At 43.0% G+C, this 24,242-nt stretch overlaps 1 protein-coding gene across 1 annotated transcript in view; it reads left to right on the forward strand.

Annotated features, from left to right (window-relative positions):
* ODAD1 (outer dynein arm docking complex subunit 1) overlaps window positions 1-19,579 on the forward strand; it is a 131,439-nt gene extending 111,860 nt beyond the window's left edge. The window contains exon 15 of the mRNA XM_075838864.1: window positions 19,405-19,579. Coding sequence (XP_075694979.1) covers window positions 19,405-19,488 — 84 coding nt within the window. The 3' untranslated portion in view covers window positions 19,489-19,579. The remainder of the gene's footprint in view (window positions 1-19,404) is intronic.
* Window positions 19,580-24,242: the final 4,663 nt, after the last annotated feature.

Genomic DNA, 24,242 nt, shown 5'->3' on the forward strand with positions numbered 1-24,242 from the left:
TTCTTGTATGATCTCTCCGCACTATTATAATTGTATTATGTATTTTTGCAATAAGTAAATATGAAACATATCTCAATAACTATTGATAATTTCAATGTAATTCTATACAATGTATTTAAATAGTACGTAAAATGTTTTAATGAAACAGTTATTGGCATTCGCCATGCGCTATAAATTACATGTTATCTTTGAGGGTGTGCTCACACGGCCATAAACCCCTCGAAAAACGGCTGAAAAAGACAGAAGTTGATCGCCTCCAAACATCTGCGCATTGATTTCAATGGGAAAAACGTCGTTTCGTTCCGACAGCGCATAAAAAAATGCCCTGTAAAAAGAAGTGCATGTCACTTCTTGAGCCGTTTTTGGAGTCTTTTCTCATTGGGTCTATAGAAAAACAGCTCCAAAAACGGTTGTTATGATTACGCCAAAACAATATTTTACAGGTTTTTTTTACCGTTTTTTTACTACTTTTGCATAATAAAAAAAGTTTTGTAAGAACCATTTCTTTTTGTTTTTACCGTTGAGCAGGAAGAGTTGTAGTTTTAATTTGTATCATTTTGGGGTACATATGGTCTTCTTCAATTTATTTGCTTATTTCAATTCAATAAAAACCACATGGGTACAGGGATACAAACGCAGTACTCCAAGAAAAGACCGGTACAACAGCCGTTTCACTTCATATGACGCTTCATCCTGGTGCGTCCAGGATTACTCAATGGCCACTTCCAACAATAGGCTTAAGTTCGTTGAAATTAAGAAACGTCTGAGACAAGCAGAGGTACAATATTCCTTGCTATTCCAGGCAAAGCTATGGGTAATACATGAGGGGCGAACCTATTTGTTTTCCGCCTCTGAGAAGGCAACCACCTGGATGGACTCTAAGGGTCTTCCATAAGAAGAGCTGTTTGTCTAGATGGACACTAAGTGCCTGTTCTAAGGAATTGTGATTGCTGGAGAATGTTATAAATAAGATGTGGGGTGGTATGTCTAGGGGATTTAATGGTGGATATAAACGTGGTCTGGTAATACAAGATAGGAAGGGAGTAGGGTGCTTTTGTACACTATTTAAAACCGATGTGGGGTCCCCCCATTTTTCATAACCATCCAGATACAACATAGCAGCAGCATTACGAGGGTGGGAGGGCCATGATTTATGACCTTTCCCAGGTTAATAACACCAGCCTGTGGAATATTGCAGAATGGAATAATCCAAATAAAAAATATTATTGAAAAAAATAATACTCCTATGTAGTAATGTATTATGCCTGTGCTACTTTGACAAGCAGCTTATAAGGCCGTTGTTAGACCCTTGGCTTCCCTGGCAAACCATCGGCACCCAACTATTGTGTTTTGGTGGTACCAACAAGCTTATAAAGGGAGCCCCCTCCATCTTTCAAACTTTTTAGATGCCGCAGTTGCTACTGACCGTGCTATCTAAAGGGCTAAACGTCCGGGATTGTGGTTATCTCTGATCCCGGCCATAAGAGTGGGGTCTCGGCCGTTTAGTACAGCTGGCATCTGCAAGGAGGCAGGAACTGTGCCCGCACTGTCACTGCGCTGTAATAGTACAGCAGTTCACAGGAATGACCTGTTCGCTGCAATGTAGTATTACACAGCAGGTCGGAAAGAGGTTAAGAATGACAGCAGGAGATGGACCTGGGAGAGTGGGCTGTCGGCAGAGGCATAGTTATAGGGGTCGCACCATTCCCCGTTGCGACCAGGCCCTGAAGCCAGGGGGCCCGCCGCCCCCCGCACCACATCTATTAAAAATTATACTTACATTAAAAAGTATACTTACCCTCCTCGTTCCCGAGTGCAGCGGAGGTCCTGACGCACAATGTCGCGACCCAGGAGGGCGTCAGGACCGCTCCGCTGGGCCAAAGAGGAGGGTAAATATAACATTACTGTCTGCTGGGGCCCTGTATCTAAGTCTATCATGTGGTAAGCTTAGATACAGGGCTCAGCAGACAGGATCACACATGGGCCATGTATCTAAGACTACCATGTGGTAGGCTTAGAAACAAGGCTCCAGCAAACAGTAATCTTACACTCTATAAGATTACTGTCATGCCCATGGCCGCGGGCCGTCGGGCTCACTCACCTCCTGATGGCCGCAGCCATGGATCTGCAAGCGCTGGCCCCAGCCTCCTCCTTAGGAGACGCCAGCGCTTACTTCCGGTTACCTCGGCCGGGTCCCGTAGGGTGAACGCGCATGCTCGTACCCGATCTTAAAGGGCCAGCACGCGCACCTGAGTTAAAGTCAAAATTAGCCCATGAGCACCCTGGACTATATGAGGGGCACAGCCCCTTCCTGCCTTGCCTGAGTGTTGTTGTCTTACCTTAAGTTTGTCTAAGCAAATGGTCTCCTAGTGTTTCCCAGTTCCCAGTATTTCCCGTTCCTGCTACCTGTAATCTGTATCCCGTGCTATCCTGGTAAAGTACCGTGTTGAGCTGAAGTCGTACTGTGCTGTGTTCCACACCTGGTGCCTGCCTGCTGCCTAGTTCCAGCTGAGCCTGTCTTGCTACTGTCTGAGCTACCACAGGTACACTATACGAACTATAGACTGTGACCTGTGTCCTGTTGGCCAGCTGCCATACCATCAAGGCGGTATGGCCCAGTGCGTCCACGTACCCAACATGACAGTACGCTAAGGCCATGGACCCCGCTGGTCAATCCAAGACCATGATAACATCACAAGAGATGCGGGTGGATATGCTAGACCTCCGGTCTCAACAGGACCAACTCCGCCAGATCTTGAACAGTATTGCACGTCGACTGGAGGTGCAAGCTGCCGATCCTCCTACTACACCTCCTGGCAGTATTGATCCTCTAACTACACCTCCTGGCAGGGCTGCTCTCCGATTTATTTTCTTTGACACTTCCTGACCGCTATAATGGAGACGCAAGGATCTGCCGTGGATTTTTGAACCAGTGCCAGATCCACTTCAGCCTGTATTCAAGGGCATTTTCGTCTGATGGGGCAAAGGGTCGCTTTCATCTTCTCTCTCCTCACTGGCAGGGCCCTTCATGGGCGAATCCTATCTTGGAGAGACAAGGACCAGAGACCCATGACTTCCAGGGCTTCCTCCGGACATTTTGCACGGTGTTTGAGGAACCTGGACGAGTCTCATCTGCCGTGGGCGAGTACGCCATCCACTTCCGCACCCTGGCGAGAGAACTGTTTTGGAACAATGAGGCCCTGGCGGCTACATTCTGGCAGGGACTATCTCCGAAGATTAAGGATGAGCTTGCCGCTGGAGATCTACCGTCTACCCTGGATGACCTCATCCTTCTAGCCGCCTGAATTGATATAAGGATCTGAGAATGGCTCCATGAAGCTCATTGGGAGGGAGGACTCCCTAGTCCGGTCCATACTTTGCTGCAACCCCTGCTGTCCTCAGATGCCGATCCTCCTAAGGAGTCGGTGAGGATGGACCAGTTTAAGTTATCTACCCAGGAGAGACAACGCAGATGCACCTCGGGACTCTGTCTATATTGCAGTCTCGGAGGCCATCTTGTGCATCTGTGTGACCAAAAGTCTAGGGTTGGTAGGAGAGACAACCTTGGATAAAGAAGGACTTTCATCCGAATTGTCCAGTCCCGTGACCATAATGTCCGGCGAAAAAACGCATCGGGTCTCTGCGTATCTGGACTCTGGATCCGCTGCTAATTTCATTTGTAGAGACCTGGTGGATGTTCTCCAATTGCCCACTACCCCTCTGGAGAGGCCGTTGATGGTTTCATCTGTAAATGGACTACCTCTGCCAGACCCAGTTATAGCTGTGACCAAGCCGCTGAGGCTCCAAGTGGGAGCTCTCCACTCCGAGCTCCACTCGTTCTTTGTCTTGCCCAGGGCCGTTAACCCCGTGCTGCAGTGTCTGCCTTGGCTCCGACTACATGCCCCAGTCCTGAATTGTGTCTCGACAGTTGCCTGGCACAGATTAGTTCGACTCGGCCTCCTCAAGGCAGTACCGCCCAGTGGGTCCAGGTACCCAACGTGACAATTACTGTCTGCTGGGCCCTGTATCTAAGCCTACCTTGGGCTTATATACAGGGTCCAACCGACAGTATCACACATGGGCCCTGTATCTAAGCCTACCACGTGTCACTAATGTTTTTATTTTTGTGTTTGTGTTTTTTTTTTACAGGATTGGTTGTTGGACTATGTCAGATTTGGGGACTCCTTCGATGATGGCTTTATTTTCATTTTCAACAAAATGGTTAATGAGGGTTGTGTGTTTGTTTTTTTATTTCAATAAAATATTTTTTCTATGTCTTTGTATTTTGTTCAAACAAAATTATTACTACTGCCTTAGTAGTAGCCGCTGGCTGATTGACAGCGTCTATTACTGAAGCAGGGCTTAGTGTTAGCCGGTGCAGATGTTGTATCTGGCTGGTTATGAAAAATAGGGTGGACCCAACTTCATTTAAAAAATAATAATTGGATAAACCGTGTGGGGTCCCCCAATTTTTCATAACCATCCAGATACAACATATCAGCAGCAGGCTAGCATTACGAGGGAGTGAACAGCCATGGTTTTTGGCCTTTCCCAGGTTAGTAACACCAGCCTGCGGCCGCCCCAGTGCCCGACCATCACTACAGATGATCGGGTACTGGATCATACCCGACTTTTCCCGGTATACCTGGTGTAGATGGGTACCGCTGTAATAATGGGGTAAGTGCTAGCCTTTACACTGGCTAACATTAAGCCCCGCCTTAGTAATGGACACTGTCAATCAGCCAGCGGCCATTACTAAGGTGGTAGTAATAAAGTTTAAAAAAACTACAAGCACATGGAAAAAACATTTTATTGAAATAAAAAAAACACACAATCCTCATTAACCATTTTAGTGAGAATAAAGAAAACACTGTCATCGAATTAGTCCTCGAATCCCAAGTAGTCCAATAATCTAACCTGTAAAAAAACAAACACACAAAAAACATTAGTTACACATAAAAAGGCAAAGAAATTATTATACTTACCATTCCAGGGTCCAGCGCTGGAGCCACAATGTCAGCGAGCTAGGCCCTATAGCTAAAGGCTCGTAGATCTGCGCTCGTTTGCTCCTGTCACACGGAGCTATGGATGGGGACGAGCGGTCATTACTCCGATCACTCGTCCCCATACGTTATTATCATGTTGGCAGCGCGTCTCCCTCTTTACACAGGGAGATGTGCTGCTGACAACGATAATATTTTACTTTTTAAAACTATATTATTAGTAGATGATCGAGCGTTTGCTCGTCATCTGCTGATCGCTGCCCTGTTTACACAGGGCAAATATTGGCAACGAGCATTCTATGAACGCTTGTCTGCCCGATAATCGCCCAGTGTAAAAACCCCCTTAAGCCCATCATGGGTGATAAAGTCTGCTGAGCCACTGTATCTAATCCTATCCATAGCTTCAGGGTTGTAGTGCACTAGATATGCTGTCTCCCCTGACCTTTTAAGACCTTAGCGATGCCCCTGGCTGCTAGTGCTGCATCATTGGGTCACTTAGGAGTCCCAGCGATGCAGCTGAAAGCTGCGAACCGTCGGCCATGAGAAGTTGGGGGGCCAAGAAGGACTTTTGCACCGGGGGCCCATGAAGCTTTAGCTACGACCCTTGCTTTTGGCAAGCATACAACGCCTAAGCTTCTCCCACAAAGGAGCTTTAAAGTAGGCACTTCTATATTTTACGGGTGCCTAGGCAATGGAATGAGCGCTTTCCTGGCTGCTCCTCCCGTCGCTTTTGATTATATGGCAGGAGTCACAGCCATGATTGTCACTGTAGTTACACGATTATATTATGCAGGCCTATGCAATTTTAAAACATTGTACCTCCAGTCAAAACTGAACATTTAACTGTGCTCTCTAATCTTTATGTGCAGTCTTTATACTGCAATTTCAGTTGTTTGAGCTCCATACTCTGCAGATTCTGAGACAGGAAGTAGCTGTCTGACAGTTACCGCTGTCAGCTATATTTGAACTCATGGAGCTTCTATTTCTGTCAACTGATCTCTCAGATAGTGTTTCTTCCTCACTCTCTCAAATACATGCTTATTTGAATCTCTTTCTGAAACATCATCTAGCATCAGTAACCAAATGTTTATTTTTCCATTAGAAATGTGTAATTATCATAGTTATTTGGATTCTGGAATTGCATGTATCTTTAATATCCTATAATAGATTATTTTCCTTTTGCTTCCAATGAAAATTTACATTTTAAAAAAAAAGATAAACAAAGCTACAAAGAAGTCCTGGCTGGTACAATACCCCCAGTCATTATGGATTACTGTCCATTTATATTCATTAGATAAGGTTTTATCATTTGTTTCACATCAGTGATATTGATAATATTGAGCAGTAGAATAGTAAAGATAATTAGATAATTCACCAATTTATGGGAGATTCATATATACATCTTTTTTGTGTATGATAAAACATTTTATGTACATCTCATATTTTCCACTTCATATATTGCCGTTCTTTATGCTGCTTTGCAACTTTTGTAGTGCATTGTGTCCAAATTAACTGCAGATATAGAAATATCCCCATACATTGACATGTGAGACCTTACTTATTTAACATGCTTTGCCCGTTTCTTTTCTGTCTTTGAGAAGAATTTACAAAATTAGAAAAAATATGGCTATACATTTTTTCTCATAAAATCTTTAGGTCCCCTATCTCAATCAATGTTTCCTTGGTGAATTAAGCGGACGCTATTTCAGAGATTTTGCGGTGTTATTTTCTTCTACATGAAAGGTTCTGGGTCAGGAATATACCTACTACCAGATTCATCTTAATCCATTCAAAACCTTTCCTGTTTCTCCTACTTCGTTGCCTCGATGAGCCTTCCTGTGTGTGCATGTTATATAAATCCGATGCTATGGTAATCAGGAATGAATGTTTTATGATTAGACTTTACGTGCTTGGACTCAGGAATGTGTTTAAAGCTTTCTGCGGAGATGTTGGCCCATGCTGACTTGTGTACTTTTCATAGTAATGTGGATGCTAGCTGAGTAATGCCTAGTATTATTTTCCTGTACATCCCACATATGTTCATGTGGATTGAGAGCACGTAACTGTATATATTTTATATTATTAAAGGGTTTTTCTTGGATTTAAAAATCTATCAGTTTGGGCACAAACTTGATAAATAACTAATTTTGCAATATACTTACATTGATGATTCCATTCCTGTCCCCGACCGCAAGTCTCGTACGTCCCCTACCCTTTTTGTCCCTTCGTTCTGACATGAAGAAGCTGGTAGTCTGGCGATACGCGTGGCGTCCTTTGAGCCTCCTGGACCCTTGCCAACTATTGGCCCTATATTTATTGTAAATTATTGCATATGTATCTTGTATACCTTCTACATGCATTGTTTTTTGTCATCATTTTTTTTTTCATCTTTTGCAACATTGCGAGTTTATGGTTTATGATGCATGATTGCTCCTTTCCATACGGGTCCTGTGGCCTGACCAGAGGCCGGAACGTGAGAAGTATTTGTGCAATTTTTGAATGCTTTTAACTTTTTGTCTCTTTTTAAATTTTTTGTAATAAAGTGATTTCATTCATACAGGAGGTGCAGTCCAATATATGTGTTTTCTTTCCCTATATATTGTTCTCATGATACCATAGTGACAACATGTCAACTGACCGCAATGGCCAGTTGCTGGTCTCAGCAGTGATGGAGGGAATGTTACCGTTGCAGCCAGCGATTGGCCACCATGGTCACTTGACATGTCGCTATGAATGTCACAACAAAATGCAATAGAGACAACTGGAGTGGCAGAGCATAGATGAGACAGGCAGCTATATCACAAAATGTATTATTTTTTTAGTTTAAAACCCAATGTGATTGATTTAAAAAAAAAAAGGGTAAATCAGCTTAGAGCATAGATCACAAACACGCAGCCCCTGAGGCTGTCATCTGCAGCCCATGGGGCACCGTAGCTCCCTCAGGAGAGAGCAGAATGAAGGAGTGCACCGGCGAATGACGAAGCCCCTGATGTCACTGTCCATATATGGACAGTATTGTCAGGGGCTTACCCAGAACTGAGTCCCAGAGCAAAGCTTATTCTAGCGCTCTGCTCCGTGACTCTTAGGACAGTGATGTCAGGAGCAGAGCTGGAGTCCCAGTCAGAGTTCTAGAAGCGGCTCCACTCCGGGACTCCGGCTGGGGCAGCCCCTGACATCACTGTCCATTTATGGGCAGTGATGTGAGGAGGAGAGATGGAGTCCAAGGCTAGTAGCGCTCTGCCTGGGACTCAAAGGAAAAGCGCTACTAGCGCTCTGGGACTCCAACTCTGGGGTTGCCCCTGACATCACTTCCCCATAGTTGCGGAGCAGAGCCTATACTGGTGCTCTGCTCTGGGACTTCGGCTCTCGGGTTGCCCCTGACATCACATTTCGGTCCGGGAGGATCCCCTGATGTCTACCCTGTGTGTCACTACCCTGTGTGTCACTATCTATGGCTATGTGTGTGCATGTGTGGCACTATCTACAGAGGGCACTGTGGCATTATCTACAGAGGGCACTGCAGCATTATCTACAGAGGGCACTGTAGAATTATCTACAGAGGGCAATGTGGCTGTATCTAGGGGGTGTGGAATTATCTACAGAGGGCACTGTGGCAGTATCTACAGAGGGCACTGTGGCATTATCTAGGGGGTATGGGATTATTTAAGGGGGTGGCATTATCTACAGAGGGCACTGTGGCATTATCTACAAAGAACACTGTGGCATTATCTACAGAGGGCACTGTGGTACTATTTAAAAAGGGGCTGCCCTATCTTCATATTCTTGTGTCTGCCAAATGCTGCAAACTGAGCAGCCAGACTGCATTTAGTGACACTAAGGCTCTGTTCACACATTGTTTATTGCCGCGTTTTTTGCCGCAGAAAAAATGCTCGTGGGAAAAAGAAGCGACATGCCCTTTTTTTATCCGCTTTTTTCTTTGAACTCCCATTGACATCAATGGGAGGCAGAGAAAGCGTTTTTCGCTGTGTTTTTTGCCCGTGGCACTCAATAGCCACGGCCGAAAAATGCAGTGAAGAACGGCCTGCAGGCAGGTCAGACGGAATTTTGAGGCTGATTTTTCTGCCTTCAAAAAAAACTCTGTGTGAACAGGGCCTTAAACTGGAAAACTGGATTGTTAAAATAAGCACTGTGACAACTTGGGGACCACTTAGCTCATGGGATCGCCATCTCCCGGGTGAGATGGTTGGCACACATAGAAAGTTCACTCCAAAAAGGTTTAAACCAGCCGCAGCTAGCTTTATTGTCTTCACAACAGCAGTCAGTGGTACAACAATAAACATACAAAATAAATCCTAGGCCGTCCAGCCTCTAACTAACACATTCAGTGTCCCTCACTATGTGACACTGAGCCTTTTGCCCAGCACCTCAAAACCTTCAGTTTTACCTCACACGGTGGTGACTCTCACAGGCTAGCATGCCTGTCTTCCCCAGACTGAGAGCCCTGTGTGGACTGCACACACCTGATATAAAGAGCCGTCTCAGGTGGAGCCTAACTAGGCTCATCAGACAGCCCAAGCAACAACGGAGAAAACCCTCTCTGCTGTACATGTTCCCTGGTTGCTTAAAACCTGAGTTTCTGCACCGTCCAGTAGCTGCACTGCTACAGCACGTAGAGTAAACGCGCAAATTTCCGTTAGGGCTATTATATAATAATATTTATGAATATATATAATATTATATTATAGTAATGTAGTATTGTTATAGTAATGTAGTATTATTATAGTAATGTATTGTTATAGTAACGTAGTATTGTTATAGTAATGTAGTAGTATTATTATAGTAATGTAGTATTGTTATAGTAATGTAGCAGTATTATTATAGTAATGTAGTATTGTTATAGTAATGTAGCAGTATTATTATAGTAATGTAGTATTGTTATAGTAATGTAGCAGTATTATTATAGTAATGTAGTATTGTTATAGTAATGTAGTATTATTATAGTAATGCAGTATTGTTATAGGAATGTAGTATTGTTATAGTAATGTAGTATTATTATAGTAATGTAGTATTGTTATAGTAATGTAGTATTGTTATAGTAATACAGTATTGTTATAGTAATGTAGTATTATTATAGTAATGTAGTATTATTATAGTAATGCAGTATTGTTATAGTAATGTAGTATTATTATAGTAATGTAGTATTATTATAGGAATGTAGTATAGTTATAGTAATGTAATATTGTTATAGTAATGTAGTATTGTTATAGTAATGCAGTATTATTATAGTAATGCAGTATTGTTATAGTAATGTAGTATTATTATAGTAATGTAGTATAGTTATAGTAATGTAATATTGTTATAGGAATGTAGTATAGTTAGGGCATGACCACACATGGCGGAATTCCTCCGCAACTGTCCGCATCAATGCCGCACCTAATCCGGGTTGCGGATTACGGCTGCGGATCTGCACAAAATGTGCAGAAAATTGATGCGGACTGGCCGCTGCGGACTGCAGGAAAAGTGCTTCCCTTCTCCCTATCAGTGCAGGATAGAGAGAAGGGACAGCACTTTCCCTAGTGAAAGTAAAAGAAATTCATACTTACCGCCCGTTGTCTTGATGACGCGTCCCTCCTTCGGCATCCAGCCCGACCTCCCTGGATGACGCGGCAGTCCATGTGACCGCTGCAGCCTGTGCTTGGCCTGTGATTGGCTGCAGCCGTCACTTCCACTGAAACGTCATCCTGGGAGGCCGGACTGGAGACAGAAACAGGAAGTTCTCGGTAAGTATGAACTTATATGTTTTTTTACAGATACATGTATATTGGGATCGGTAGTCACTGTCCCGGGTGCAGAAACAGTTACTGCCGATCGCTTAACTCTTTCAGCACCCTGGACAGTGACTATTTACTGACGTCTCCTAGCAACGCTCCCGTCATTACGGGAGCCCCATTGACTTCCTCAGTCTGGCTGTAGACCTAGAAATACATAGGTCCAGCCAGAATGAAGAAATGTCATGTTAAAAAACCAATACGCTCCGCACCACACATAACATGTGCATGACAGCTGCGGACTTCATTGCGGAACTTAGAATCTCCATTGAAGTCAATGGAGAAATTCCGCCATGAGTCCGCAACCAGTCCGCCACTGCTCCGCAACAGACAGAGCATGCTGCGGACACCACATTCCGCTCCGCAGCCTATGCTCCGCAGCGGAATTGTACGCATCGTGTAAACGAACACTGCGAAATTAAAGTGAAAGTCAATGGAGAAACGGCTCCGCTGCGGATTAACGCTGCGGAGTGTCCGCAGCGGAATTTAAGTGAAAATCCGCCATGTGTGAACCCGCCCTTATAGTAATGTAATATTGTTATAGGAATGTAGTATTGTTATAGGAATGTAGTATTATTATAGTAATGTAGTATTGTTATAGTAATGTAGTATTATTATAGGAATGTAGTATTGTTATAGTAATGTAGTATTATTATAGTAATGTAGTATTGTTATAGTAATGTAGTATTATTATAGTAATGCAGTATTGTTATAGTAATGTAGTATTATTATAGGAATGTAGTATTGTTATAGGAATGTAATATTATTATAGTAATGTAGTATTATTATAGGAATGTAGTATTGTTATAGGAATGTAGTATTATTATAGTAATATAGTATTGTTATAGTAATGTAGTATTATTATAGTAATGCAGTATTGTTATAGTAATGTAGTATTGTTATAGTAATGCAGTATTATTATAGTAATGCAGTATTGTTATAGTAATGTAGTATTATTATAGTAATGTAGTATTATTATAGGAATGTAGTATAGTTATAGTAATGTAATATTGTTATAGGAATGTAGTATTGTTATAGGAATGTAGTATTGTTATAGGAATGTAGTATTATTATAGTAATGTAGTATTGTTATAGTAATGTAGTATTGTTATAGTAATGTAGTATTATTATAGGAATGTAGTATTGTTATAGTAATGTAGTATTGTTATAGTAATGTAGTATTATTATAGTAATGCAGTATTGTTATAGTAATGTAGTATTATTATAGGAATGTAGTATTGTTATAGGAATGTAATATTATTATAGTAATGTAGTATTATTATAGGAATGTAGTATTGTTATAGGAATGTAGTATTATTATAGTAATGTAGTATTGTTATAGGAATGTAGTATTGTTATAGGAATGTAGTATTATTATAGTAGTGTAGTATTGTTATAGTAATGTAGTATTATTATAGTAATGTAGTATTGTTATAGTAATGTAGTATTATTATAGTAATGCAGTATTATTATAGTAATGTAGTATTATTATTATAGGAATGTAGTATTGCTATAGTAATGTAGTATTATTATAGTAATGTAGTATTCTTATAGTAATGCAGTATTGTTATAATAGTTCGAATAACTAATTGATTAACAATAATTTTGTATTGTATCAAATTTGAAAGTAATGCGGCCCGTCAACTTCACATGTTTTCTATGTGCGGTCCATTTACCCGGCCGAGTTTGAGGCCCCTGCCTTAAAGCATACCTGACTTTTCAGGTGACTTTTCAGAATAAGCTGTCATATATGAGTAGATGAGGAATAACTATATTTCTGATCATTATATGACTTGTATATTGAATTTTTACCAGTTTTTCTCTGCAGACTCTGTCTCTAGTTTCCAGTTGTCTCTGGGCTAGTGGGTGGAGCATAACTGCTCTAATTTCTTCCATACACTGCACACATAGAAGAGGAGAATCCTGCTCTCCTATCCATATATATCACATATATACTGTAGCAGCAGAATGGAGTACATTATACAGCTGTGATGAGCAGTCTAGCTGGAAATCCAGCACTGGGGTGAGAAATAACTCTTAGGGTATGTTCACACGCACTGTTTTCAGACGTAATTCCCTAAGGGTATGTTCACACGCAGTGACCTGAAACATCTGAAAATACAGAGCTGTTTTGAGGTGAAAACAGCTCCTGATTTTCAGAAGTTTTTTTAACAACTCGCGTTTTTCGCAGCGTTTCTTACGGCCGTTTTTGGAGCTGTTTTTCAATGGAGTCAATAAAAAATGCCTCCAAATACGTCCTGAAGTTCTTTTGACGAGCCGTCATTTTACGCGCCGTATTTCGACAGCGACGCGTAAAATAAAGGCTCGTGGGAACAGAACACCGTAATTCCCATTGAAAGCAATGGGCAGATGTTTGTAGGCGTATTAGGGGCGTTTTTTTCAGTCGTAATTCGTCTGAAACCACTGCGTGTGAACATACTCTTACCAGGAAGCTGCAGCACACCTGTGTGTTTCTTTCTTACTCTACTCCTGCTCCTCCTAATTCTCAGATTACAGGAGGAGAGACACCTAGTTGCAGTAACTTCACATCGAATTTTAACAGTAACTACTAGATTTGCATAAGTTGTTTAAGTTGTTGGAACAGTTAGGGCATGACCAGACGTGGCGGAATTGCTCTGGAATTCCGCTGCGGACAGTCCACAGCGGAAATCCGCAGCGTACACGTTTCTCTATTGCCTTCCACAGCTTTGTGGTTGGATTCGTTTACACGTTGCGGACAATTCCGCTGCGTAGCATAGGCTGCTGTGCGGAATTTGGAGTCCGCAGCATACACTGACTTGTTGCGGACTCATTGCGGAATTTCTCCATTGACTTCAATGGAGAGTCAAAATTACGCAATGAAGTCCGCAGGTGTTATGTGTGCTGCGGAGCGTATTGGTTTTACTAACATGACATTTCTTCATTCTGGCTGGACCTATGTATTTCTAGGTCTACAGCCAGACTGAGGAAGTCAATGGGGCACCCGTAAGTACGGGTGACTACGTGTGTGCACCCGTAATTACGGGTGACTACGTGTGTGCAACCATAATTACGGGAGCGTTGCTAGGCAACGTCAGTAAATAGTCACTGTCCAGGGTGCTGAGAGAGTTAAGCGATCAGCAGTAACTGTTTCAGCACCCTGGACAGTGACTTCCGATCACAATATACATCAACCTGTAAAAAAAATAGGAGGTTCATACTTACCGAGAACTCCCTGCTTCTTCCTCCAGTCCGGCCTCCCAGGATGACGTTTCAGTCCAAGTGATGGCTGCAGCCAATCACAGGCTGCAGCGGTCACATGGACTGCCGCGTCATCCAGGGAGGTCGGGCTGGATGGCGAAAGAGGGACACGTCACCAAGACAACGGCCGGGTAAGAATGAATTTCTTTTTACTTTTACTAGGGAAAGGGCTGTCCCTTCTCTCTATCCTGCACTGATAGAGAGAAGGGAAGCCCTCTTCCCCTCAATACGCAACGGCTAGTCCGCATCAATTTAATGCCCATTTTAGGCAAAGCCGCAACAGAATCTGCAACGCAGATTCTGTGCGCCATTGATGCGGACAGTGGCGGAAGAACTCTGCCACGTCTTGGCATACCCTAAGTGTCTATTTAAGGCTTCAAGCACACAGCACTATACAAGCTTATACAAGTGGTAATGCCGAATCCATAGAATCTTACTTTTAGGCTATGTTCACACAGAGTATTTTGCAGGCAGAATTTCTGCCTCAAAATTCCGTTTGGAAGTTTGAGGCAGATTTTCCTCTCCCTGCACGCCGATTTTTGCTGCGTTTTTCGCCCGCCGCCATTGGGCGCTGCGGGCATAAAACGCAGTGAAATACGCTTTCTCTGCCTCCCATTGAAGTCAATGGGAAGTCAGAGGCGGAAACGCCTGAAGATAGGGCATGTCGTTTCTTTCTCCCGCGAGCCGGTTTTACTGCTCGCGGGAGAAAACCGCCCCCGCCTCCCATTAAAATCGATGGGAGGCATTTTCGGGCCGTTTTTGATGAGCTTTTTGTCGCGGTTTCCGCCTCAAAAGACTTGTCAAAAAAACTCAGTGTGAACATAGCCATAGGGGAAAAAATATTTGTAATACAGTGCCATACAAAGGAATTATGGTGGCACATGGCTCTAGATATGGAGCTGTACAGAGCCTTTGTGCCAACATACAGGCTCTACTTGGTCATGAGGCCTGATTGTCCATAGAGTAATGCCTTTAATAATATGAGCTTTGTGACACAAGGCATAATCTTGCTGGAAAGATAATCTATTTGCAGAGGGATACAATGCTGTCCTAAAGAGTTGTGCTGGATTGTTAGTGATATCCAAACATCCTTTCATATTGTAGTATTTTATTTTTCGTTTTGTCCACTTTAACTACTAATGTTGCTTTTGGGGCAATAAATGGCAAGTAATGTAATAAATATCAGTTTACTCGTTGTAGGTTGCCTTTTGATACATTCATAACAAATACTTACTGCTTGACAGCCATGAGCTGGAGTAGGGAATTGAGAGACTATATATCTCTGCACAATATCTCTGTATTGTAGGGAACCCAAGTAAATAAGATCTTGGGGTGGGAAAGTGGCTCATCCCTAAAAATACATTTTCAGATTTGGTCTGGAGTAAAGGCCCTTTTACGCCAGCCGATTAGCGGCAACAAGACATCATTGATCGACGCTCGTTTGCTTGTCACACGGAGCTATGGATGGGGACGAGTGGTCATTACTCCGATCCCTCGTCCCTATACATTATTATCATGTCGGCAGCGCATCTCCCTGTTTACACAGGGAGATGTGCTGCCGACAACGATAATATTTTACTTTTTTAAAACAATACGACCAGCATTTGCTCGTCATCTGCTGATCGTTCCCCTGTTTACACAGGGCAATTATCGGCAACAAGCGTTATATCAACGCTCGTCTGCACGATAATCTGCCAGTGTTAGGGCGGGTTCACACATGGCGGAATTCCACTTAAATTCCGCTGCGGACACTCCGCAGCGTTAATCCGCAGCGGAGCCGTTTCTCCATTGACTTTCACTTTAATTTAGCAGTGTTCGTTTACACGATGCGTACAATTCCGCTGCGGAGCATAGGCTGCGGAGCGGAATTTGGTGTCCGCAGCATGCTCTGTCTGTTGCGGAGCAGTGGCGGACTCATGGCGGAATTTCTCCATTGACTTCAATGGAGATTCTAAGTTCCGCAATGAAGTCCGCAGCTGTCATGCACATGTCATGTGTGCTGCGGATGCGTCTTGCTTTTTTAACTTGACATTTCTTCATTCTGGCTGGACCTAGGTATTTCTAGGTCTACAGCCAGACTGAGGAAGTCAATGGGGCTCCCGTAATGACGGGAGCGTTGCTAGGAGACGTCTGTAAATAGTCACTGTCCAGGGTGCTGAAAGAGTTAAGCGATCGGCAGTAACTGTTTCTGCACCCGGGACAGTGACTACCGATCCCAATATACATGTATCTGTAAAAAAACATATAAGTTCATACTTACCGAGAACTCCCTTCGTCTGTCTCCAGTCCGGCCTCCCAGGATGACGTTTCAGTGTAAGTGACGGCTGCAGCCAATCACAGGCCAAGCACAGGCTGCAGCGGTCACATGGACTGGCGCGTCATCCAGGGAGGTCGGGCTGGATGCCGAAAGAGGGACGCGTCACCAAGACAACGGCCGGTAAGTATGAAAATCGTTTACTTTCACTAGGGAAAGTGCTGTCCCTTCTCTCTATCCTGCACTGATAGGGAGAAGGGAAGCACTTTTCCCGCAGTCTGCAGCAGCTAGTCCGCATCAATGTACTGCACATTTTGTGCAGATCCGCTGCAGAATCTGCAACGCAGATTCTGTGCGGCATCGATGCGGACAGTTGCGGAGGAATTCCGCCATGTGTGGTCATGCCCTAAAACCCCCTTTACACTAGAAGTACATTCTCATTGTGTTATTTGTTTGCTCTTTTTCCCCCGTATAATTCCATCTCCAGCAATATGTCGTATTCCAACATTACTGCACCACACTTGTCCACTTGTCCATTGGCTTCTGTGGCTGAAATACCAGGCAGAACATAGATAATAACCATGGGTTTCAAGTACAGGGTTGCTTACTCCTTTCCATCCCATTTTGTCCATAATTAATTCTATAGCGCTGCTCAATAGCCTGATTTCTAAATAATATTTGCATCATCCCATCTCAATACAGTTTTGCTGGCAATCATTCATTTTCCATTTCCATGTGAGTATGGATTTGCATTCTTATGTATTTCATCAACATATTCATTACCATAATGTTTTCTTCTATGTATTTCCCTCTCTTGGTCTATGCCGTTTTGATAAGTGTTACTTGGCAAGGGTAGAAGGCGGATGGTTTTCTATTTGCAAAGTGAATCAAGCGGTGCTGATTTCTGTTTACATTTTGAGTGTAACTGTAGGAAGAATACCCAATGCCATGACCGCATTCGCCTGGGCTCTGAACTGGGATTCATTATTTTCATGAGGAAAGTTCTAATTGATAATATATGCATTTATAAGGCTTTAATTTGTAATGATTAATGCTCATTTTCTCCCTCCTCATCACCATCATTCACTTGCTGCTTGTAGCTTAGAAATAGAATTAATAGAAATATCATTTATATGACTTTAATAAATAGATTATGCTAGGTCGCTGAAAGATCTCACCAACATATGTCCTACATCATTCGTCATGACCTTGATTAAAATTAAAGTTATTTCTACATTACCGTTTAATGTATTATTGTGTTTTTATTTTTATTGTATTTTGTTCCTTTACGGACTGTGGCTCACACATTGATTGTCTGGGAGGGCTCATTGAATAGGGGACCTACATTTGCATAAATTGTTTGCTTCTTCAGCCGTCCGGTTGACATGTAATTGGAAGGGCATTTACTGGGTTCATTTAAAAAAAAAAAAAGTACAGAAGAAAAAAAGCGAGAGAGAGACACAGACACGTGCACGCTTTTTTGAACAGGTCAGAGGAGATAGCTGTGAGGTGAATGAGTGTTCGTTAGACAGTTATCTTATATGTATGACCCGTTTACGGCTCTGTAAAAGTTAGGATTATTTGTTATGGAACTGGTAGAGAGTTATCTGTGATGGGTTTGTGATATAAGCTAAAATCAACTTTTTACATTCATGGTCATGCTATGGTTATTATAATTGGCTTCTTGCGCCGTTAAAACCAGTAAATGGTTGTAGCCTTGGACATATCTATACACTGCACACAACAATACATGTGTATGTGTATCTAGAACTAGACCTTAGGTTGATATAGATTGCTAACTTTCAATTGTGGCCTGACCCTGGCTTTACCTTTCGGCTACTTATTATCTACTTTGCTTTAATGTGTAATACCCAATGGCCATTTAGATATAATTTGACTGGCTAATATAGCAGCATGTACAGATGTAGCCATCTTTAACTTGATTCTGATATCTTGCTGTAGCGTGATATCACACAACAAAAGCCATTGAAAAGTCATTGAAAAAGTCAAGATAAGAGATCATTGTTTATTTAATGCGTTAAAAGTCAAGATAAAGACAGCTACATCTGTACATCACCTGGGGGCATTTTAAAGAGGCTCTGTCACCAGATTTTGCAACCCCTATCTGCTATTGCAGCAGATAGGCGCTGCAATGTAGATTACAGTAACGTTTTTATTTTTAAAAAACGAGCATTTTTGGCCAAGTTATGACCATTTTTGTAGTTATGCAAATGAGGCTTGCAAAAGTACAACTGGGCGTGTTTAAAAGTAAAAGTACAACTGGGCGTGTATTATGTGCGTACATCGGGGCGTTTTTAATACTTTTACTAGCTGGGCGTTCTGAAGAGAAGTATCATCCACTTCTTTTCAGAACGCCCAGCTTCTGGCAGTGCAGACACAGCCGTGTTCTCCAGAGATCACGCTGTGTCGTCACTCACAGGTCCTGCATCGTGTCGGACCAGCGAGGACACATCGGCACCAGAGGCTTCAGTTGATTCTGCAGCAGCATCGGCGTTAGCAGGTAAGTCGATGTAGCTACTTACCTGCAAACGCTGATGCTGCTGCAGAATCAACTGTAGCCTCTGGTGCCGATGTGTCCTCGCTGGTCCGACACGATGCAGGACCTGTGAGTGACGACACAGCGTGATCTCTCGAGAACACGGCTGTGTCTGCACTGCCAGAAGCTGGGCGTTCTGAAGAGAAGTGGATGATACTTCTCATAAGAACGCCCAGCTAGTAAAAGTATTAAAAACGCCCCGATGTACGCACATAATACACGCCCACTTGGACTTTTACTTTTAAACACACCCACTTGGACTTTTGCAAGCCTCATTTGCATACCTAAAAAAATGGTCATAACTTGGCCAAAAATGCTCGTTTTTTAAAAAATAAAAACGTTACTGTAATCTACATTGCAGCGCCGATCTGCTGCAATAGCAGATAGGGGTTGCAAAATCTGGTGACAGAGCCTCTTTAACTGAATGGGAGAAGCTTCTTCAGTTTCTATTCCTGATCACTAAGGATATTTAGTAGACATGACACTTACCAATGTGTGAAAGCTGCAATGAGTGCCATCAGTCCCACCATGCACCTAATAAACTTTTATATACTTTTAAAGGTTTTGAAAAAAGAAGTGAAAGCCAGCAGAAAAGGATTTCCAAGTGAAAGTTCCCTCGCTAAGATGACAACAACAAAGAAATGAGAGCAATCGATGCAATAACTGGAAACCTGCATACAGAACGCTTATTAATGTCAGGATTATACATATTTATGCAACAAAATAAAAGCAAGTGGGGAGACATGGAGAGAAAGATGTTTTTATTCATAATATCTGCGTTCTTATAGGACAATAACATCACTGACAATGAAATTACAAAAGTATAATACAGTAGCAGCAAAGTGGATGAGATTTGAACAAATCTCATCCACACGCTGCGTAAATGATGAGCGGAAAAAACGCTCAGAAATTGACCTGCGGTGTGTTTTTTTTTATTTGCAGCATGTCAATTGTTTTTACGTAATCGCTGCTTTTGTGTTACTACAAATAGCAGATGTTGCCTTTGCGTATCTTATACTTACCCAGAATTCTGTGCTTCTTCGCCAAGGCCGCCCTCCTGGGATGATGTTTCATGCCTTGTGACCGTTGCAGCCAAATACAGGCTGCAGCGGTCACATGGGATGAAGCGTCACCCCAGGAGGCGGGTCTGCAGGATGTCAGAGGGTAACTATGTGTGTTGTTTTTTTTTAACGTACAGTTCTTCGCAGTGCACATTCCGGCAGAAAAACTGTGCCACAATATGATGCGGTTTTTCAGCCGGAATTCTCTGCAGCCACCAGGGCAGATACGCTGTGTACCTTTACGCAACGTGTTCCCCCTGTGTGAACGTAGCCTAAAGGGGACCTGTCCACTCTCCTGACATTTCTCTTTCACTAAACACTTGTATTCCCCATGAAATATCAATTCTGAAGAATCTTTCCTTAGAACTCTGCCTTGCGGTTTTCCTCTATTAATCCTCCTAGAAACGTAGGAGTAAATTGTCTCATGCATTTGACTTGGCAACAGAAGTGCAACATTTTCAATCATTTCTAGGTGGAGAAAGTCACATAAGTACACATTGTCTTTTAGCTCTAGCCATAATGCCCCTTTAGGCTGAGTTCACACGGGACGGATATGTTGCGTAAAAGCATACACCGCATCCGTCCTATGCGCCGCAGGGAATTCCAGGCGAAAAACCGCAGTAAACTTTTTTGCCCAGAAGGTCCACTGCGAAAAACTTCAACACCAACTGTTAGCAGGCCGGCTTTCTGGGGTGAGTCACATGGGATAAAACTTTAGCTCAGGAGGACGCGCTGGAGGAAGGAGCACAGACTTCTGAGTATCAGGCTTTTTTTTTCTGAGTTGCGCTTTTTGCAGCGGCATCCCGCAACAATTGCTATTTGTTGCGGGATTTAGCTTCCATTAAAATTCAAAGGGGAATTCCCATAACAAATAAGCAGCGTTTACGCAAATACAATTGACATGCTGCGGAATAAATTTCCGCACCGCAGGTCAATTTCTGAGCGTTTTTTCCACTCAGTATTTACGCAGCGTTTAGATGAGATTTGTTCAATCTCATATACTTTGCTGCTACTGTATTCGGCTGCGTTTTTTCTGTCTGGATAAATAGGTCTAAAATAGGGGCCTGTGTATGTATTATAGGAAAATTAGTAACAGTTTAGACTAGGTCTGCTCAAACCTTTACTTCTGATGCCTCACCAGCTAAACCATGATAATGCCTGGGTATCCCCAGTGTTAAGATCCATGCTGTAAGTGATGTGAAGATTTTGGAGGGGATAGCGTTCCATGACAAATTTCTCCCTATTCTGCCACAAGTAGGAGGTTACGAGTACGTTCCTGGAAACGGGGAACTTCCAGTTCCTGTGTCAACTCACAGTTTGAAAGCACCGGTTTAGACTTAAGAACTGTGGAAATAGGTGATGAACCTTTTCTCTTCTGTTTTTTATATGAGCAAAATATTTTTAGCTTAGGCATCCAGTAAATCAAGCAATCTAGATGATCAAGCAACCAGTTGGCCACAAATTAGTAAAATGTTGATGCACTGTTAGAACTTGATTTATTCCGAAAATATAATCCCCGTTGTATATTTTAGGACCAGAAGCACAATTTCATTTTCAGGATTTAGACTAAAACGACGTGGAAAAATTTGTATTATAGATGGTGCAAGAGTGACCCCCAGTGTACACACAGAAATATTACCTTGTATACAGCTCTGCAGCATTGTATTTTTGAATAACATCTATGTTGTACTGAATGAAATGCAAATTATATATTAATTTTAGTATAGTAAATAGTACAAAGTGCTTTTACTTGTTGTCTAAGACTCTGCTCACAAGAGCGGAAATCACAATGCAGTGTCAGATCTACTGTACAAAGAATCACACTGGCGCCCGACGAATCCCATTGGCTCATAATGGGTACGTCGGGGTCCGTCCTGGTGTCCGTCATTTTGACGGGAAGAATAGCGCTACATGCATACAGCGCTATTCTTTTAGTCAAATCTGATGGAATCTTTGAAGAAGGTTCCCGACGCACATGTAAATAGAGCCTTAGAAACATACTTTACACGCTCTTCTTACCAATCCCTATTATGTCTTTGCTTGTGTCCTCCCCTATTACTTTTCTTGGTTGTCATTTATTTTTAAATCAGTCTTGAGATCTATCTGCTCTCAATAGGCTCTTGCTTCTGCAGTAGCTTCTCTTACGGGGCAAGAGACCGCATGACTTGAAGGGAGAATGTGCTAGTGATGCTACCAGCTGCTGGCTGCACTAGTTATGTCTTCTCCACAGAGTGAGGCGGAAACACAGCCTTAGGCCTCATGCACACGACCGTAAAAACTCCCGTTATTACGGGTCGTAATCACGACCCGTAATAACGGGCTCATAGACTTCTATTGGCGACGGGTGCCTTCCCGTTTTCTCACGGGAAGGTGCCCGTGCCGTTGAAAAAGATAGAACATGTCCTATTTCAGGCCGTAATAACGGCACGGACAGTCCATAGAAGTCTATGGAGCTCTCGTAATAACGGGTGGCTACATGTGTGCACCCGTCATTACGGCAGCGTTGCTAAGCGACGTCAGTAAATAGTCACTGTCCAGGGAGCTGAAAGAGTTAACTGATCGGCAGTAACTCTTTCAGCACCCTGGACAGTGACTACCGATCAGTATAAACCTGTAAAAAATAAAAATAAAAGACGTTCATACTTACCGAGAACTTCCTGCTTCCTCCAGTCCGGTCTCCCGCCCGTTGCCTTGGTGACGCGTCCCTCTCGACATCCGGCCCGACGTCCTGGATGACGTTTCAGGCCATGTGACCGCTGCAGCCAATCACAGGTCAATCACAGGCTGCAGCGGTCACATGGACTGCCGCGTCATCCAGTGTCGGGCTGGATGTGAAGAGAGGGACGCGTCACCAAGACAACGGCCGGGTAAGTATGAATTTCTTTAACTTTTATTACAGAAAAGGCTGTCCCTTCTCTCTATCCTGCACTGATAGAGAGAAGGGGCTGCCGATTAGTGCAGTGCTATTTTGCCGCCAAAAACGTGCTCGTAAATACGGGTGGAATACGTGTGACACCGGACCCATATTTACGAGCACGGGTTCGTAAATACTGGTGCAAAACGGGTGGAATACGTGTGACACCGGACCCGTATTTACGCCAGTATTTACGGGTGGGAAAAAATACGGTCGTGTGCATGAGGCCTGAGTCTACCTTGCTCTGTTAAAGGGGTCATCCCAGTTGTTAAAATGTCTTACTAATGGCTGCAAATGTCCTGGAATAAAGAAACAACTAGCACTCACTTATCCTTTGATCTGGGGATCCTGGGCTGATGCTCTGTTGCAGCCAATCTGAGGGCTCAGTGGCCATGTGTTGTTTTCCTGTCATGATGCAATCTGATCGATCATCTGTGGTATGTGCTGAAAAAAACAAGTTAGATCCATGGAGCCTACACCTTGCAAATTACATCTGCTATTAATGTTTTGATGCCAGATACCACAGGTCACCTTGTGGAGTCCATGCCTTGACAGGTCAGATTTTTTTTGGTGGCTCGAGAGGAACCTACACAATCTTAGGGCAGTGGTTTTAATGTTATGGCTGATTGGTTTATATTGGAACAATGGAGAAATTGCCAATAGCAACCAATCAAAATTAAGATCTTGTTTAACAAATGCCAATGACAAAAAAGGAGAGCAGTAATACTGTTTTTTATGGACAGCTGCTCCACTTATCTCTTTGGCCGGATTCACGCTTAGCATTTAGGTGCATTCATTTGTGCTCTTTTTTTTTAGATTAAAACACCTTAACCAGACATTTGCTGGTAGTTTATTGCTGAGAAGATTTACACATATTGAGGGAGCTGTATCAAAACTGGTGCTAAGGAAAAGTGGAGTAGATTTCTGTGTGGTCAGTGCCGATTTTACCATAAAAACACTTCATGTAAAGATACACATTATTGAAAAAATGAGACTGAATATGCCATATAAGTGCATTTTTAAAGACAAGCCTGTGTATTTTCATCAGTATTTTGCATCAGTATGTGTAAGTCAAAACCAGCTGTGAGTTTAACCCCTTCCCGACATTTGTCATATGGATACGTCATGGAAAGCTAGTGCTTCCCGCATTTTGCCGTATCCATAAGACAAATGGTGGACACTGGCTCAGGAGCCGAGTCGGTGCCACCATCGCCAGATGTCAGCGGTATCTACAGCTGACATCCGGCTGTAATGGCAGGGACCAAAATTAGCTTATATCCCCACCATTAACCCCTTAAATGCAGCGCTCAAACGCGATCGCTGCACTTAAGCTGTTTGCAGCTCATCGGAACCCCAGCAATGAAATTACTGATGTTCCGGTGACTGCAATGGCAACCGGAGGCCTAATACTGGCCTCCCGATCT

The sequence above is a fragment of the Rhinoderma darwinii genome, chromosome 10 (genome assembly GCF_050947455.1).
Source record: "Rhinoderma darwinii isolate aRhiDar2 chromosome 10, aRhiDar2.hap1, whole genome shotgun sequence".
Lineage (NCBI taxonomy): Eukaryota > Metazoa > Chordata > Amphibia > Anura > Rhinodermatidae > Rhinoderma > Rhinoderma darwinii.